Source organism: Rhinopithecus bieti, unplaced genomic scaffold, assembly GCF_001698545.2.
Source record: "Rhinopithecus bieti isolate Rb0 unplaced genomic scaffold, ASM169854v2 scaffold_11944, whole genome shotgun sequence".
NCBI classification, from domain to species: Eukaryota; Metazoa; Chordata; class Mammalia; order Primates; family Cercopithecidae; genus Rhinopithecus; species Rhinopithecus bieti.
This window is the reverse complement of record NW_016807378.1, coordinates 4266584-4283891: the sequence shown is the minus strand read 5'-3', so window position 1 is coordinate 4283891 and position 17308 is coordinate 4266584. Positions and strand designations below refer to the sequence as shown.

Genomic DNA, 17308 nt, shown 5'->3' with positions numbered 1-17308 from the left:
TGTTTTGGGGGGATTGTTTTGGTCCACACACTTCTAAAATTGGAAAAAGCACCTCTGGTTTTTATGACAAACAGTCCGTATTTTTAAAAGAAGCATCCCTACTCTAAATATTTAGTTTTAAAAGCATACACTGTAGTAGTAGCACAGATAATTTGAAGAATCAAAACTGTAATCACCTTAATTATTCACATACTGAGTATCTAACTGGGGATTAGCTGAGATTTTCTCATTGTGCTTGTCATCCATTTCTTAATTGCTTTTTAATAATTTTTTAATTGTATTTTATCTGTACGTATGTGTATTTACTTATACGACAGGAAAATCTTGGAAAGACTTAAGTTGATATTTAAAATTAAAGTGCTCAAAAACATTTATTTGAACCTACCATGTACCAGGGGAAGCTTTCAAAGCTAAACAAGATATCTTTAAGAAGTAGAATTTCATTATGTTTTATGTTTTGGTCTTATTTATGTTGTTATTAAACTGATGGTGGCTTGTAGCTAAAAATCAGTTTTTTAAAAGCTTTTCTATACTTCTAAGATAGTGCTAAAAATATGGTTTAGTCCTCTGGCCTCTAGGATGATTGATTCCTTTTGATTTTTTCTCCTACCTTTATGTGGCTGTTAGGAAATAACCAGCAATAAATTATGGAATCAGTCAATGCGGATCCAAAGCAAACATCTAAGTAAAAGACCTTTTCTGGGTAGTGTAAGATCAAGTCTCCTTTCCGCTACTGTTTTTCATAGTCAGCTTCCTGAGTATATTTAAAAAATTTTTTAGATGTTTAGTACTACCTTTTTAAATGGCCATCTAGGTGTGTTAAATGAGCTTTGGTTTGGGTGGCTAGTTTTGGTTTTTATTTTTTAAGCCTTATTTTACTTTAATTTGGCAGTTCAAAGTAGAAATGATATACTGAAAAAACCATTGAAAAATAAACATTTGTCTTTCAATGACTGATTTCCACTAATTTTAAATACTCGCATTTTCTGACAAAATATACTAGGGAAATATTCGGTAGTCCCAAGTGATATGGACTATTTTTTCTACCTTATTTATTAAAGTATTTTTATGAAAAATTTTCCATATATACATTTAGGTTAGTTTTTAACATATTAATTTGAGTATTCACCGAATATAATTGCTTAGCTAAATCTTTATGTCATTATATATTCACCTGCTGATTTGCCACCACTCTCTTAAGTACATTAATAGACAAAGTAATGGAGTGATTTGGAGGATACTTCTGGGGATGTGAACAGTATCACATTTCTAAATGGAATTCTCCAAAGGTAGTATCCTCCACTGATGATACATAGGTGGTAGTAGTGGTGGTGGTTCAGTGGGAATTGGAAGTTGCAGCTATGAAGCAGTATGTGAGCAGGTCTATAACACACATGCGCTAATAGGGCTTGCGGAAGAGAACTTAAAACTTTCTAGACTTTGCTGGAATCTCTTGAGGGAAATTACAGCAGGTGAAACTACCCAAGATAGGGGTTCTAAGGAGGATACTACCTTCGGAGAACTTTAGTTAGAGGTAAGTGATTTCTCCTTATTTTCTGAATTCAAATCTATAGTCTAACTCTTTTTAGTCCACAAATATCATCATACAGCATCTAAAATTGTCACTGCTTGCCATTTTGTGTTTTGTGAACTGTATATGTTTTAAAAGAATTGGAATTATGGATTGCAAAAATCTAGTTAAAAGAGGTATCATAAAAATCATTCATTCAGATTATATAAAATTGGCCTGAATTTTAACTGGACTCTTAAAATTATTATTCTACCTTTTTTAGTGGACTGGTATTTTTGCCTTATTTAATATATTAGATATAGATGTAGGCTGGGCACAGTGGCTCACACCTGTAATCCCAGCACTTTAGATAGCCGAGGCGGGCAGATCACTTGAGGACAGGAGTTCGAGACAAGCCTGACAAACATGGTGAAACCTCATCTCTACTAAAAATTAGCCGGGCATGTTGGTGCATGCCTGTATTCCCAGCTACTCAGGAGGCTGAGGCAGGAGAATTGCTTGAACCCAGGAGGCAGACGCTGCAGGGAGCCAAGATTGCGCCACTGCACTCCAGCCTGGGTGACTGAGCAAGACACCGTCTCAAAAAAAAAAAAAAATAGATGTAGACATATACATTAGCACGTGCGTGTGCACACACACATACACATTGATGGTTATATATTCTGTTTATTGTATGTTTCATTTAGTGTGCCACAATATTATGGGTTTAATTTCAGATAATTGAGAGTGAGGTCTTTTAAAATTGAAGGGTTTTCTTTTTTTCCTCTCTCTCTTTTAAAATTGATTAAATATTTGTTTTATTTTTTAGAGATGGAGTCTTGCTGTGTTGACCAGGCTGATCTCAAACTCCTGGTCTCTAGCAATCCTCTCGTCTCAGCCTCTCAAAGTGCTGGGATTTCAGGCGTGAGCTACCACACCCAGCCAGGGATTTTCTTTTTTAAACCTTCATCTAAAATGTCCAATTTCTGGAGTTGTTTTATCTTTATGGTCAGATAAATTAACTTGCAAATAATAGGGAGGATTAAAATAGGACTGAAATTAGCACTCATCTAATTTATTATAATATCCACAATCAATTTTTATGGGACTTTTTTAGTATGATAACAGATTATATTTATAATGAGTGCTGGGAGACTTCTGCCGTTTTAAAAATAAGCTCTGGTAAAGTAGGGAGGCCAAAAAAAGCCTTTTTTATAATATTTTCTTTATTCAATAGATTTTTAGTTATTATAACTGATATTTGTTAGATTTCTGATCTTCATTTTACTCACCCAAGTAGGGAATCAATATCGAAAGGCTATTCTGCCATTCTGTATATCTCAGATTGAGTTCTGTTGAATACTAGTCTGTAAAAGGATTTAGTAAATATTTTGGGGAAAGTGTCCTTGATTAAACAGATTTGGGAAACTATAACAATAATCCTCTTTGGAAATACCACAGTGCATATTATATTGTAAATGCCCCAGTGATTCCTGTAGTTGAGAAGTATGTTTAAATGTGTTTAACCTAGCATTTTCTTTCTCTGTGGGACATCTGTTAATATCTCAAGAGACATTAGGATTCTGAGGAACATAATATGGGAAGCTCTACATTAGATTAAGGTGATTTAAGAATATCACTACTTTGTTTATATTTGTGTCCTTGGGATGTTGAGAGGGAGTGAGAATACTAAAATATGTGTTACAATTTTCTTTTGTTTTACATATTTTTTATTAATCCTGAAAATATCAGCTGAAGAATTACTTGTAGTAATCCTTAAATAATTTTGTTCTTAATGACTTATTAGACAGTTAGAACCTTCTATGTTCACTGACTAGATCAAAGTAACTTTGTGATTATTGCCAACCCCATGTGAGAATGTATTAAATAAGGAGATAGTTCTAAGTACATTCTAGTAATACATAGAAATTAGATATATTAACTTTTTGTTTGTTAATTATGAAAGCATAATTTATAAATTAAAGAAAAACGATGTAGCCTCATGTTTGACATTATCTAGGGAAGTGCTTTTTTATTTAACAGTAAAATTTTAGACACTTGTCTTTTTATTGGTATATTTTGTCATACAACATTTATTTAGTACCTACTCTATGGCAGACACTGTTCTAGGACATTTTCTTTTAGGATACTTTTATTCTGTTACTCATTACGTACATTTAAATACCTGTTTATTATGACAAAAAATGTGTTCAAAAGTTTGATCAGGGTTTAGCTGATTAATTTCATATAGTGCCTTTGGAGAAATAAGATTATATAAAAGACTTGTTCCCTAAGTAAACATAGTTTAATGATTGTTTTAAAGTTTTGAATGGAAAATTGTTAAATTAGTAAGTATTTATGAAATCAAAAGCATTTCAACTGTTTACACAAGTTTATATTATAAGTCCTACCCTGACATAACAGGTGGTTTGGACATTCTTACATGGCTGACTCAGCCACAGAACTCATTTGGGTGAAGGAGTGGTCCAGATTTGTCCAAATATGTAAGCATCAGATAAAGAAAAATCTCTTCCACAGACTCTACCCTCATTTTTCCAGGAATGTGTATGGTTGGACATAGTGGGAACAAGTTTAAAAAGTGGGGACTTCTGCTTTCAGGAAGATGAGGCAATCCCTATTCCTCCCACTAAAACAGCTGAAAACCTTGAGCATTATATATAAAAAAAAACTTAAGAAGACTGAAAGGTGGAGAGAAGGCATACACACTAGGGACCTCAGCACCCAAGGAATAGCATAGTGGTGAGTTCCATGGGTTTTCTTTTTGCCTAATATATCCCAGACTTGGAACTGAAGAAGCTGGCAGCCTGGAAACAATGGGCACAGACTGAAAACCCTGTTCTTTTAACTGAAGGACCAGGAAAAGACAGCCTAGCAAGCCAGAAAACTTTTAGACCATAACTGCTGTGCTCTAACCAAACACCACAGAAAAAAATGGCCTTACATCAACTTGTGCCTGCCAGTGCTGAATGGGGAACCTAGATTCTCTGTTCCTTCACCACCTCCCAGGGGTAAGGAGACGAGCCCCTCCTGTTTTTGTCAGTGTTGGGGTGTAGTACTGAGATACTCCTGCCCCTTACAGCCAAGGTTGTATCAGCAGAGGCCTACTGAACAGCCAGAATTCCTTTCCCTACCCAGCACTAACAAGGAACTTCCTCCATTCAGATGTCCACATAGGCTAAGTGGGAAACCTGGACTTCTAATGCCATCTAGCACTAATATGGCAGAGCCCTTTCCCCAGATGGTACAGTGTCAAAGGAAGCATTTAAACTAGAAGGTTTAAATATGGTCCAGAATCTCATAACACCTCAAATGTCCAGGTTTCAATTAAAAAATCACAAATCTCAGTTTGAGTTAAAAAAGAAAACCAGTAGGCATGAACACTGAAGTGACAAAGATGTTAGGATTATTTGATAAGTATTTTAAAGCAGCCATCATAGAAACACTTCAGTGAGCAATCCTAAGCACACTGAAAACAATGGGAACGTAGAAAATTGTAGAGAATCAATTAGAGATATAAAGAAATGAAATTTTGAGACTGAAAACTGCAATAAGCAAAATTAAAAACCCAGTGGATAGGCTGAACAGCTGAATGAAAGAGACAGTAGATCGAATCTGTGAACTTGAAGATAGAATGATAGATATTACCCAATCTAAACAGCAGAGAGAGGATAGACTGAAAAAAATATATACCCTCAAGGACTTATGGGACAAAAGATTTAACACTGTGTCGTGGAATACTGGGAGGAGAACAAAAGGTATAACACTTGTGTCATTAAAGTCCTGGAAGGAGATTAAAAAGGAAAAAGAAGACAGGTACAAAGAAATAATGGATGAACATGTTCCAAATGTAGCAAAAGGCATAAACTTACAGATCTGAGAAGCTGAGCAAACCCCAAACAAAGTAAGCCAGAAGAAATCAGGAATGGCCATGTTAGTGTCAGATAAAGAAGACTTTAGAACAAAGAAAATTACCAGAGACAGAGAGGGGTATTATATTGTAATAAAAGTGTCAAACAACCAAGAAGACAACAATCCTAAATGTGTATGCAGAAAATAACACAGCTGCCAAAATACATGAAGGAAAAACTGTCAAAACTAAAAGGAGAAAGACAAATCTACAATTACAGTTGCAGACTTCAGTATGCCTCCCTGTCTTACTAACTGATAGGTAGAACAACTAGACAGAAATAGCAAAGATGTAGAACTCAGCAACACCATCAACCAACAGATCTAATGTACATTGCTAAAGTGCTTCACCCAACAGCAGCAGAATACACATCCTTTTCAAGTGTCCATTAAATATATACAAGGATAGACCATATACTCTGGACTATAAGACCTCAAAAAATTTAAAATCATGGAATGTGCAATTTTTTTCAACAACAGTGGAATCAGGTTAGCGGACAGGAAAATCACGAAACACTTGGAAAATAACGCTTCTGAATGATCCATGGGCCAAAGAGGAAGTCTCAAGGGAAATTTTAAAAATATTTTGAACTTAATGAAAATTAAAACATAACCAAATTTTTTTGAAGCACAACTAAAGCAATACCGAGAGGGAAACTTACAGTATTAAATGCTTATACTAAAAGACAGGAAAAGGGCCAAATCAGTAATCTCAGCTTCCACCTAACCTGAAAAAAGAAGAGCAAAAGAAACCCAAAGCAAGCAGAAGGAAGGACATAATGAAGAAAAGCAGAGAAATCGGGTAACATTGAAAATGGGAAAACAGTAGAGGAAGTCAACAAAACAAAGGGCTGGCTCTTTGAAAAGACAATAAAATTGACAAATAGCAAGACTGACAGAGAAAAAGGGAAAACAAAAATTTCCAGTATCAGGAGTGAAAAGGATATAACTATAGATCTTGCAGATACCAAAGGGATCACAACAAACAACTCTGCACACGTAAATTTGACAACTTAGATAAAACAAACCAATTCTTTGAAAAGAACGCAATAGGAATTAGATAATTTGAATAGCCCTGTAACTGTTAAGGTAATTACATTTTCAATTTAAAACTTCTTGAAAAGGAAATCTCCGAGTCTGGAATGTTTCACTGGATACTTGTATCAACATTCGAAGAACAGTGAACACCAGGTCTATACAATTTCTTTTCAAAAAAAAGAAAAAAGAGGAGGAAACCCATAGTCGTGTGATACTATTCTTACCTGATATTAAACCAAGATAGTTCTTTAAAAAAATCAATGTCCCTCATATGTATAGTTGGGAAAGTTCTTTCCAAAATATTAGGAAATGGAATTAAGCAATTTATAAAAAGAGTTATACATTGTGACTAAGTGGGGTTGATTTCCAGGATTCAAGACTAGTCAATATTTTAAAAATCAATGAGTGTAATCTTCCATATTAACAGGCAAAAAAAGAAAATTCATATGATCATATCGATTTAGAAAAGGCGCTTAATAAAATTCAAAATTCACTTATAATAACTCAGATTACTAGGAATAGAGGAAAATTTCCTCAACTTGATTAAAAAACATATCTAAAATATCTATAGCTAACATCATACTTCATGGTGAGAGACTGCTTTCTTCCTAGGGAATGGCAAGCTTGTCTAGGCAAGGATGTCTGCTCCTATCACTCCTTTTCAGCATAGTCCTAGAAGTCCTAGCCAACACAGTAAGGTAAGAAGAGGAAATGAAAAGCACTACTAGACAGAGTGAGACTCTGTCAAAAAAAAAAAAAAAGGAAAAGAAAACACTACTAAAGGAAGAAATAAAATTGTCTGTATTTTTAGGTGACATGATTATCTATGTAGAAAATCCCAAGGCTTCTACCAAAAAAAAAAAAAAAAGAAAAGAAAAGAAAACCCTGAACCAATACGTGAGTTTAGCAAGGTAGCAGGATAAAAATAAACATAAAAAATACATTGTATTTCAAGATACTAACAATAAACATGTAGAAAGTGAAGTTTAAAGTACAATACCATTTCTAATTTTGCAAAAAGAAAAAAGATGGAAATCCAACAAAAAATGTACTGAACCTATGTGTTCAAAACTACGAAACTTTGGAAAGATCTTGTTAAATAAGCTAGGACCAGAAAGACAGATATTACATGTTCTCATTTACATGTGGGAACTAAAAATAAAGCTGATCTCATGAAGGTGGAGAGTAGAGTGATGTTTACCAGAGGCTGGGAACAGTGTGTTTGAGAGAGATGGGGATGAAGAGAGGTTGGTTAATAGGTGCAAACATGCAGTTAGAAGCAGTAAGTTCTAGTGTTTGACAGCAGAATAGGGTGACATATCGTGTATTTCAAAATAGCTAGAAGATTTTAAATGTTCGCAATACAAAGAAATGGTAAATGTTCAAGGTGATGGATATCCCAAATACCTTGACTTGCTTCTATGCATGTATCAAGTATCACATGTACTTCATAAATATTTACAATATTATGTGTCAAAAAAAAATTGAAAAGAATATTTAAGTAAATGGAGAAACATACTGTACTTATTAATTGGAAGATTCAACATAGTAAAGATAATTACATAGTCTTAATGCAGTTCCTGTCAAAGTCCAGCAAGATTTTTTGAGGACATGTACAAGCTTACTCCAAAATGTATATGGAAGCCTAAGAAACTAGAATAGCTAAGAGTTTTCAAAACTAAAAATGAAGTTACCGGTCTACATGATTTGGAATGGAATACTACTTAGCCAAAAAGATGGATTATATGGTTCTTGTAATCAAGACTATGTGATACTGGCAGAGGGGTAGACAAATAGATCAGTGGAATAGAATAGAAAACCCAGAAATAGATCCACACAAATATGCCTAACTGATTATTGACTGAGACACAAAGGCAAGTCAATGGAGGAAAAATGGTGTTTCCAACAAATGGTGATGGAACAACTGGACATCCATATCAAAAAATGAACGTTGACTTAAATAACTTTATACAAAAATTAACTCAAAATGTGTTATAAATGTAAAATGTAAGACTAATGTAACTTTTAGAAAAAACATAGGAGAAAATCTTCCAGATCTGGGCTAAGCAAAGAGTTTTTAGATTTTCTATCAAAAATACAGTCTGCAAACGGGACAATTATCAAACATTGAAATTAAAAATATTTACTCTCTGAAACCCCATATGATAAAGAGAAGCTGTAGACATTTGCAAGCTGTCTGTCTGACAAAGGACTCATATCTAGAATATATAAAGTACTCTCAAAACATCAGTTTAGAAAAATTCATCTAGACAATTGACAAAAGACATAACATTTCATCAAAGAGGATATACAAATATCAAGTACAGAAAAGATACTCAACATTGCTGGCTATTAGTGAAATGCAAATTCAAACCATAATGAATATGTTATTCTTTACCTGCCAGATGGCTACAAATAATGATAGCATGGAAAACTGGTGACTATGTGGAGAAACTGTATCACTCATACACTGCTGGTGGGAATGTGAAATGTTATGGGTAGTTTGTTATAAAATGACACATGCAATTACCATAAACTCTAGCAATTGAACTCTTGGTCATTTATCCCAGAAAAATTGAAATTTATGTTTACATGAAAACCTGTGCACAAATATTTATTCCATCTTTGTTTTTAATATTCAAAACTGGAATCAGCCCATATCTTCTTCAGTAAGTGAATGGTTTGACAAACTGTGGTTCATACAAACCATGAAATAGTACTCAGAAATAAAAAGAAACAAACTATTAATAAACACAAAAAACTTGAAAGAATATCCAGGGAATTATTCTGAGTGAAAAAAAGCCAGTCCCAAAAGGTTATTATATACTTTATGATTTTGATATGACAACATTTTAGAACTATGGGACAGATTAACCATTACCAGGTCTTATGGATTTGGTGGGAGCAGGGAGAGGAGAAGCAGGTGGTTGTGGCTACAAGTTACCCTTGCATAGGAACTGTTCAGTCTCTTGACAGGCATTGGATACATGAACCTCTACAGGTGATAGAATTGTATGGAACTTGATAGACACATATACACAGGCAAATGAGTGGACTAAAGCTGGGAAAATCTGAATTAGATAGGTGTATGAATATCAGTATCATGGTTATGATATGCTACAGTTTTACAAAATGTTTCCAGTAAACTGGGAGAAGTGTACAAGAAGTCTCTTTATATTATTTCTTACGATTGCACATGAATTTAAAATCGTCTCAAAAGTTTCAGTGAAAAAAAAAGACAGTTTAGGTAAAAGTATATAGCCCTTTTCCTAGTTAAAAAATAGTAATATTAAAGTATATATTCTGGGAAAGACAGTTGAATATATTTTTAAGGCAAACTTCATGTTCCTGTATATCAGTAGCACCAAAATTGCTTAGTACATCAAAATCAGGAAATAGTTCTCAGTGGTGGATCTACTTTCTTTTTTTTCGTATAAAAATTGAAGTGTGGTGTTTTAACACTCATTTCTCTATTCAAAATTAAATAGATTTTAATTGATGAATAATTCATATATACATATAAGTGATTAAAAAAGGATTTGTAGGCAATACCATTCCTTGCATATACCTTTCGATTGCACTGTGCCTAGATTATCTGCATTAACTCTAAAATTGGGATAACTCATATTTTTTTTTTGGTTGGAGAACTAAGGATGTAAGAATTCTTTATGTTCTATCCTGAATTCTGAAAATTATAGTGTAAAAGAATGTGCAGGCTGGGCGTGGTGGCTCATGCCTGTAATCCTAGCACATTGGGAGGTCAAGGCGGAGGATTGTCTGAGCCCAGGAGTTTTTGAGACCAGCCTGGGCAATGTGGTGAGATCCTGTCTCAAATTAAATAAATAGATGTGCAGAATTACATTTTGCATGATATATGGGGAGCAGTAAGATCTAGAATATGAAACTGTTGTCACTCTGGAATTATCAACATGGTACTCTGACTGAATTAAATACTCTCAAATGAGCAAAACAGAACCTGGTATCCAAAAACTTAGGCAAAGAAATAGATTTAAAAAACAAACAATGCTGGAAGAAATGAAGTGGGAGTTCATCAAATTCAGGAAAGAAACAGAAGAAAAAGACAAAAATATCTTAGATGTGAAGAATCAATTGCAAAATGCTCAAGAGAAAATAGAAAGAATGAAAATCTAATGAATGACACTGAATGGAAATGAAATTTTTGTAAAAGTAAACAGGATCTCAGAAAAAAAATACTGAAAGAGAAGACCAGCAAAGGATGTCCAACATAATTGGAGTCTGTGAAGAAGAAAAATAAAACAGTGTAACAGAACTAATAGATAAACTGTAATTCAGAGAAACTTTCTGGGAATAAGGGAAATGTTAAGTCTACCTTTTGAAGGACCTGGAATGATAAACTCTGAGGTGTATTTTAGTAAACTATTAAAGATGAATTAAGGCCAGTCGCAGTGGCTCCCTGTAATTCCAGCACTTTGAGAGGCTGAGGCAGGAGGATCACTTGAACCCAGGAGTTTGAGACCAGTTTGGACAACATGTTGAGACGATGTATCTACAAAAAAAACAGTGACCAGTTGTGGTGGCATGTGCCTGTGGCCCTAACCATTCAGGAGGCTGAGGTAAGAGAATTGCTTGAGCCAGGGAGTTCAAAGCTGCAGTGAGCCAGCACACCACTGCACTCCAGCCTGGGTGATATAGCAAGACCTCATCTGAAAAAAAAGACGAATTGGGCTGGTATCAAATTTCAGAAGAACAACATGCAAATCCTGCCAACAGAGTAGCAATTTCCAGAAATTCAAGAAAGTACTAGCCAGGGGTTTGATAGCCAGGCAAGTTTTTCTTAATTATGACAGCTATAAAAAGACAAGTTTGAATATTCAAGAACTCATTGGATGTTATATCCATGAGCCATTGAGGAGTTCATTAGAGGATGAGCTCAACCCAATCAAGAGATTACTGGGGCAGCTTCAGCAAAAGAACTGTGAGCACTTACTGTATTAAATTAAGGCCTAAATACAAGGGTGGGAAAATGGGTAGCAGAATAGTATGAAATGTTACATGTTAGACAAAGTACAAATAATACCACTTTTCAGAAGGGAGAGTGAAAGGGAAAGCAGAGTAAGATCACAGACTATTGTGTGGGTGGGAAATAAAGGAGACCATTTAAAACTGGCAGACACTGAAAGCTTAAGAAAGTAAACAGGGTGGGGGTGGGTGGGAAAAAGAAGGGTCCAAGGACACTAACAAAACTATAAATGCAAAAGTAACGTAGAATAAAATTACAAACCTTGCTAAATACCAAAAGAAAATTTAAGAAACAGCAAAGGAACACAATAAATATTACCTAATACACACAGTAATTACACAGTAGTGACTGAGATAGAACCAAGCTTGTCAGTCATATGAAATATCAGTGGGTTTAAATAGCCTATTAAAAAGATTTTCAAGTTGGTTCAGAAAACAAACATTAAAATTTGGTTTTGGCAGGAATCTAAGTGGATGTTAAAATCAAGGGTGGAAGATTTGGTAAGGCTCAGGATTTTTACATGGTCTCCGAGTGTCTCCTTACAGATTGCTTATTAGCCACGAGGGTAAAAATAATAACTGTATAGTAGAGAGACTGGACGATACCTTGACCAGATAATTAAAGCTAATATCGCTGAAGAGAAAGTTAGGTACATCATGGCCTGTGACTGTGCTACCCTTAGAAGGGCACATCTTTGCTAATATCATAGTAGCCTAGCAAGGAATGTATAAAATAAATCTAATAATGAAGAACATCAGACAAACCCAAATTGCAGAACATTTTATACAATAAGTGGCCTCTGTTCTACAAAAAGTATCAGTATTATGAAAGAAAGGCAAACTCTGGAACACCTCCAGATTAAAGGAATCTCAAAAGACCAAACAAAATCTGTGGCCTTGGGATAGACTGTGTACTAGGTGGAGAGAAATACATTATTAAGGTAATTGACAGAATTGGAATATGGATGATGAAAGTACTTTATCAGTATTAAAATTTCCAGAGTTTGATTACTGTTTAAGAATATCTTTATTCTTAAAAAGGTATATCGAAGTTAAGAGGCAAAGCATAAGGTGTAAACCTACTCTCAAATGGCTAAAACAAAGATAATAATGTTGGGTTGGGCGAGATAAAAGCAAAGTTGGCAAAAATGTTTAAAAGTTGATGAATATGAGTAAAGTATTTGACAGTTCTCTGTTCTTCAAACTTTTTTTCCAAGTTTTAAATTTTTTAAAAAGATCTCTAGGTATTAACTATAAGCCAGAGACCAATATACACACACCAAAGTAGAATTTGAGTTACATAATTGTCTCACTCTCCCTCTCCCCCCATCCCTTTTTGAATATTGAGTTTTTACCAGTTCGAATTACCACTATTTGGAAAGCCTGACATTTAGTATCAGTCTGTGTTAAGCTATAGATGTAATTTCTTTTAAAGCTTGTTTTTCTGTTGTGTTTTTATAGAACTTGCCTTTTTTCCCCTAAAATATGCCTGAGAGAAACAAACAACAACAACAAAAAAACATTTTCTAAATGTGTCCTTTGACCACCAATAAAATGCATGGTCATGTGGAAAAAAACCCAGCTGTTTGGTTTCTTCCCCACTTGTTTCCTTGTGTTCTGAGAACAAAATAGGGGATCAGATGGGTTTAGACACCTTTGAATATCTATGTCTTTTCTTATTTTTATCTTGTTCCACAGTGAACTCTATCAAACAATATGTGGACAGTAGTTTTCTAAGCTTTGCCAGCTATTTTGCAACTACCACCATTAAGCTCCTTTATCTTTTGAGGAACAGCTTGTCCTATATCAAAAGGAAAATATTTGAAGATACTTTGTCTTAATGATTCCATTTCTTTTAGTTTATGTGTAATATTTTCAGTAGTTCTGCTTAGCCCATGTGTGAAGAAAAGAGAGAACACATCAGATGAAATTTGAGATTATGCATCCAATCATATGCTACATTAACTAGTTTTTAATTGTGAAAACCAATTATTAAAATAAAATTAACTTTATGCCACTGATTCTTTAACAATATTTATATGAAGTTTCTTACTTCTGTTGTAATGCTGTATGGAGAAAAGAGAACCACATGGTTCTACCAAATTAACAATCCAGGAGCCTCATTATACTTTTCCAAATGGAGCAATATCTCACACACACTGAGAAGGTTGCGCAGTGTTTTTCAATCTTTATAACTAGTTCTGTGGCAGATTACTGACTGATCCTAACTATGGCAATTAACGATGCTTACATGATTTTTAAGTGTATGAAAAGTGTGAATTCTTTAGAGAGCATTGATATTTACTGTACAGTTTTGAATGCTTACTTTTATAAGAAGATTGAAATGATGCATGCAACTGCTTTTCTTAGAAGTGTGGAATTACTTTTTATCTAAGGACTGAGGATTTTTTTAGAGATTATTTAGCCGAACACTGCAATGTAAAGTCAATGAAAATCAGGTTGAAGTGACTATGATACTGCAATACTAAGAAAGACAAATCTTGTGTAGAATGAAATAATTTTTTTTGGTAATTTTTATAGTGATAATACTATTTTACTGTTGATAATTTTCCTGGGTACATTTTGAGTTCCTAAATTTCTAACCATTCTACTTATAACTGTTTTAGTAATTGCAGTCTTTTTTAGTCAGGATTTTGTCATTAATATAATATTTTAAGTAATTATAAAACATTTTTTTCTAACTAGGAAGAAGCATTGCATGCATTTATTCAGCCAGAGATTTTGGATGGCCCAAATCAATATTTTTGTGAACGTTGTAAGAAAAAGTGTGATGCACGGAAGGTAAATGCCATGTACAGATTAATACTTAGAAATCTGAGATAATATTCCGTATTCTGTAGGGTCTCCCCCTTTTTGTTTTTTGTTTTTTAGGGCCTTCGGTTTTTGCATTTTCCTTATCTGCTGACCTTACAGCTGAAAAGATTTGATTTTGATTATACAACCATGCATAGGATTAAACTGAATGATCGAATGACATTTCCCGAGGAACTAGATATGAGTACATTTATTGATGTTGAAGATGAGGTAAATATTTGTTAAAGTATTTTTCATTAATCCACATTAGTCAGTCATGTATTTGAAAGAGCTGTTTGAGGTAATAACACTGATGTCATTTAGACTGTCTTCTTGATGGAAACTTTTTCTTATTTTCTAATGCGGAATTCAATAAATGACTTGCCTTTGTATAAGCTTTTCCTTACTGCATAAATTATATTTTAAATATTCTTGTTTGATCAGAGTAACTTATGATACTCTTTGAAAACACAATAAGGAACTCAGCTTTGGAATTATTTCTTGAAGTTGAGTGATAATCTTATGTTTTATAATTTCGTCGTTATTGAAACCAGCCTGAAGGTAAGCCATATTCATGTTTCTGATCCATAATAAATGCAGACAATGCCTGTGATGGAATGAATGAACCAACTGAATAGCATGGGCTTAATTTCTTGTACTTACTTGCTCTTTTGTATTTACTTACTGTTTTGTCTGTTTTCCTTTTTACTTTTTTTAATTTGAAACTGTTTAAATAATTTAAGCATAGGATTTTGAGTGACATATGATGTAATGCTTATCAATTTTTTCCCACACTTTGGCCTCCCAGAATTCTCTGGTTCCTCTACCCTTATTCAGTGAAAGACTTACAATATTCCACTCTATTATTTTGGAAACTCTTCTGATTTTATTATGTGGAATATTTATAATCACTTAGGCTAATTATTTCAATGTGATAAATCTTTATTATTCTCAGAATTACCCTGAAGCGTTTCTGTTTTGTTTTGTTTTAACTGAAACTGATTACTATAGTTATAAAAAATGCCTTTTCCCAGGAGTTCAAAAATAATTTTAAACATTCACCAAGTTTTATTTAGTACTATTAAGTACTGTGAGGCAGTTTGGTATAGAAGAGCACATGTTTTAGGCCTAGCTAGATGTGGATTCAGATTCTTATCCTGCTACTTGCTAGCCACTTGACCTTGGATAATTCATAAAACCTTTTGAGCCTCATTTCCAGGTGCCTTAGATGAAGTAGCTATTAATTGAATGGTAACTATGACCGATAACATTTTGAAAAGTTTAATTTAAAATAATGTCTCAGACACTTGTGCTTAAGCTAGGAAATCTACCCAAAGTGTGCCAGACTTTCAGAGGAGAAATAATCTTTGTAGGATTTCTACTCAAGTAGAGATCAGTAGTAGATTGGTCTTCTGAATATGCCTAATATATTTCTCATAAAGGAAAATTTTTTCCAAAGAAAGAAAACCTATATACGAAGCTTAGTACAAACTTTCTAGAGAATTCTAGGTTTAGTTCTTGGGACAAGAAATGTTTTGGCTCAGCTTAAGGAGTTTCAGGAATTATATCTCTCTAGACTTAATTCTATAGCTGGATTTCACCTCCATTTTTCCTTGAACCTAACCTTCTTGAGAGATGAAGACTATATATTAGATGTAGTACCTACAACAGAGTTCCTGGCAAAAAGTTTGTGCTTATTGTGTATTGCTTGGTTTCACTCAAGAACTTCTATGCAATGCCTTACATATTTCAAAAGCCTGCATCTTAGAAAATTCTCAAATTATTTAAATAAAACATTTTAGGGATGTATATAAAGTGCGAAGAGGGGAAAGAATTATTTGGGGATTTCTAACAAAGAGAATTCTTCAAATTAAATTTGTGTGAGTGTGGTTTAAAACCATAAAATAGAAAAGCGTAATGTGCTATAACCATTATATTTCTGCTTCCTGTAAAAAGATGGTAAAGTTCTTAAGGATAAATGCAATGTCTTGTTTCTCTTTCTAATTATCTGTAATACCTAACGCACTGATAAACTGAGTTGAACTTTTTGTTCAAGAAAATAAATGATATTCTTTCATGATTTGAGAACACCAGAAGCTCATTTTGGAGCTCAGCTTTTCTGATTTTGTGGATTTTGCTAAAAGAAATGATAATTTCAACCATTACATTGTAACAGTAAACATAAATGAGGTTTAATAGAATTCTGAATCACTAATTTGTTGTATTAGAATTTTAAGGACGTGATAGAAATGCTTTTAAAATACACTTTTGCTTGTTTAATTTTACTTAAGGTCTCACTTTTTAAGAGAAAATAAATATACTTAAAATATTTTTGCTAATAATATGTTAAATTGTGTGAAAATATTAGCAGTATATAGGTACAAAGTTTTGTTGAGCATATTTTCTCTGTATTTGGTTTATAAGTAAGATAATTATGTCTTATTAAGAAATCTCCTCAGACTGAAAGTTGCACTGACAGTGGAGCAGAAAATGAAGGTAGTTGTCACAGCGATCAGATGAGCAACGATTTCTCCAATGATGATGGTGTTGATGAAGGAATCTGCCTTGAAACCAATAGTGGAACCGAAAAGATCTCAAAATCTGGACTTGAAAAGGTACCTTTTATAGTTTTCATTTTTTAGTTGAAAGTGAGGATAATCTCTGACTTGCTATATAATTCTATAGCTGTTGTTACTGATAAAGTTCTCTTTAAAAGAAACTTAATTTCTGAAAGTTAAAACTTCTCAGTTTTTTTGTGCATATATATATATATATATATATATATATATATATATATGACTATAATTAAACTTCAAGAGAAACTGCTTACAGGTAGGAATATTAATTTTTGGGAGACCATACTGTAACTGTCTAAGCAAGCTGGATGGTGTAGAAAGGATGCCTAGTAGTCAAGAAACCAAGATTCTATTACTACCTCTGCCTTTAAGGTTGCAGCAAGTATCGATAAATTTTGTCTGAGTTTTCTTATATAGAAAAGTAAAATGTTGGATTAGTCAT

General features: G+C 33.6%; 1 protein-coding gene across 5 annotated transcripts in view; it reads left to right on the top strand.

Moving 5' to 3' along the window:
• USP47 (ubiquitin specific peptidase 47) overlaps positions 1–17308 on the top strand; it is a 121909-nt gene that overhangs the window by 65149 nt on the left and 39452 nt on the right. For all 5 annotated transcript variants that reach the window (XM_017881605.1, XM_017881604.1, XM_017881601.1 and 2 more), the window contains 3 exons: positions 14183–14278; positions 14369–14521; positions 16738–16905. In XM_017881605.1, coding sequence (XP_017737094.1) covers positions 14183–14278; positions 14369–14521; positions 16738–16905 — 417 coding nt within the window. The remainder of the gene's footprint in view (positions 1–14182; positions 14279–14368; positions 14522–16737; positions 16906–17308) is intronic.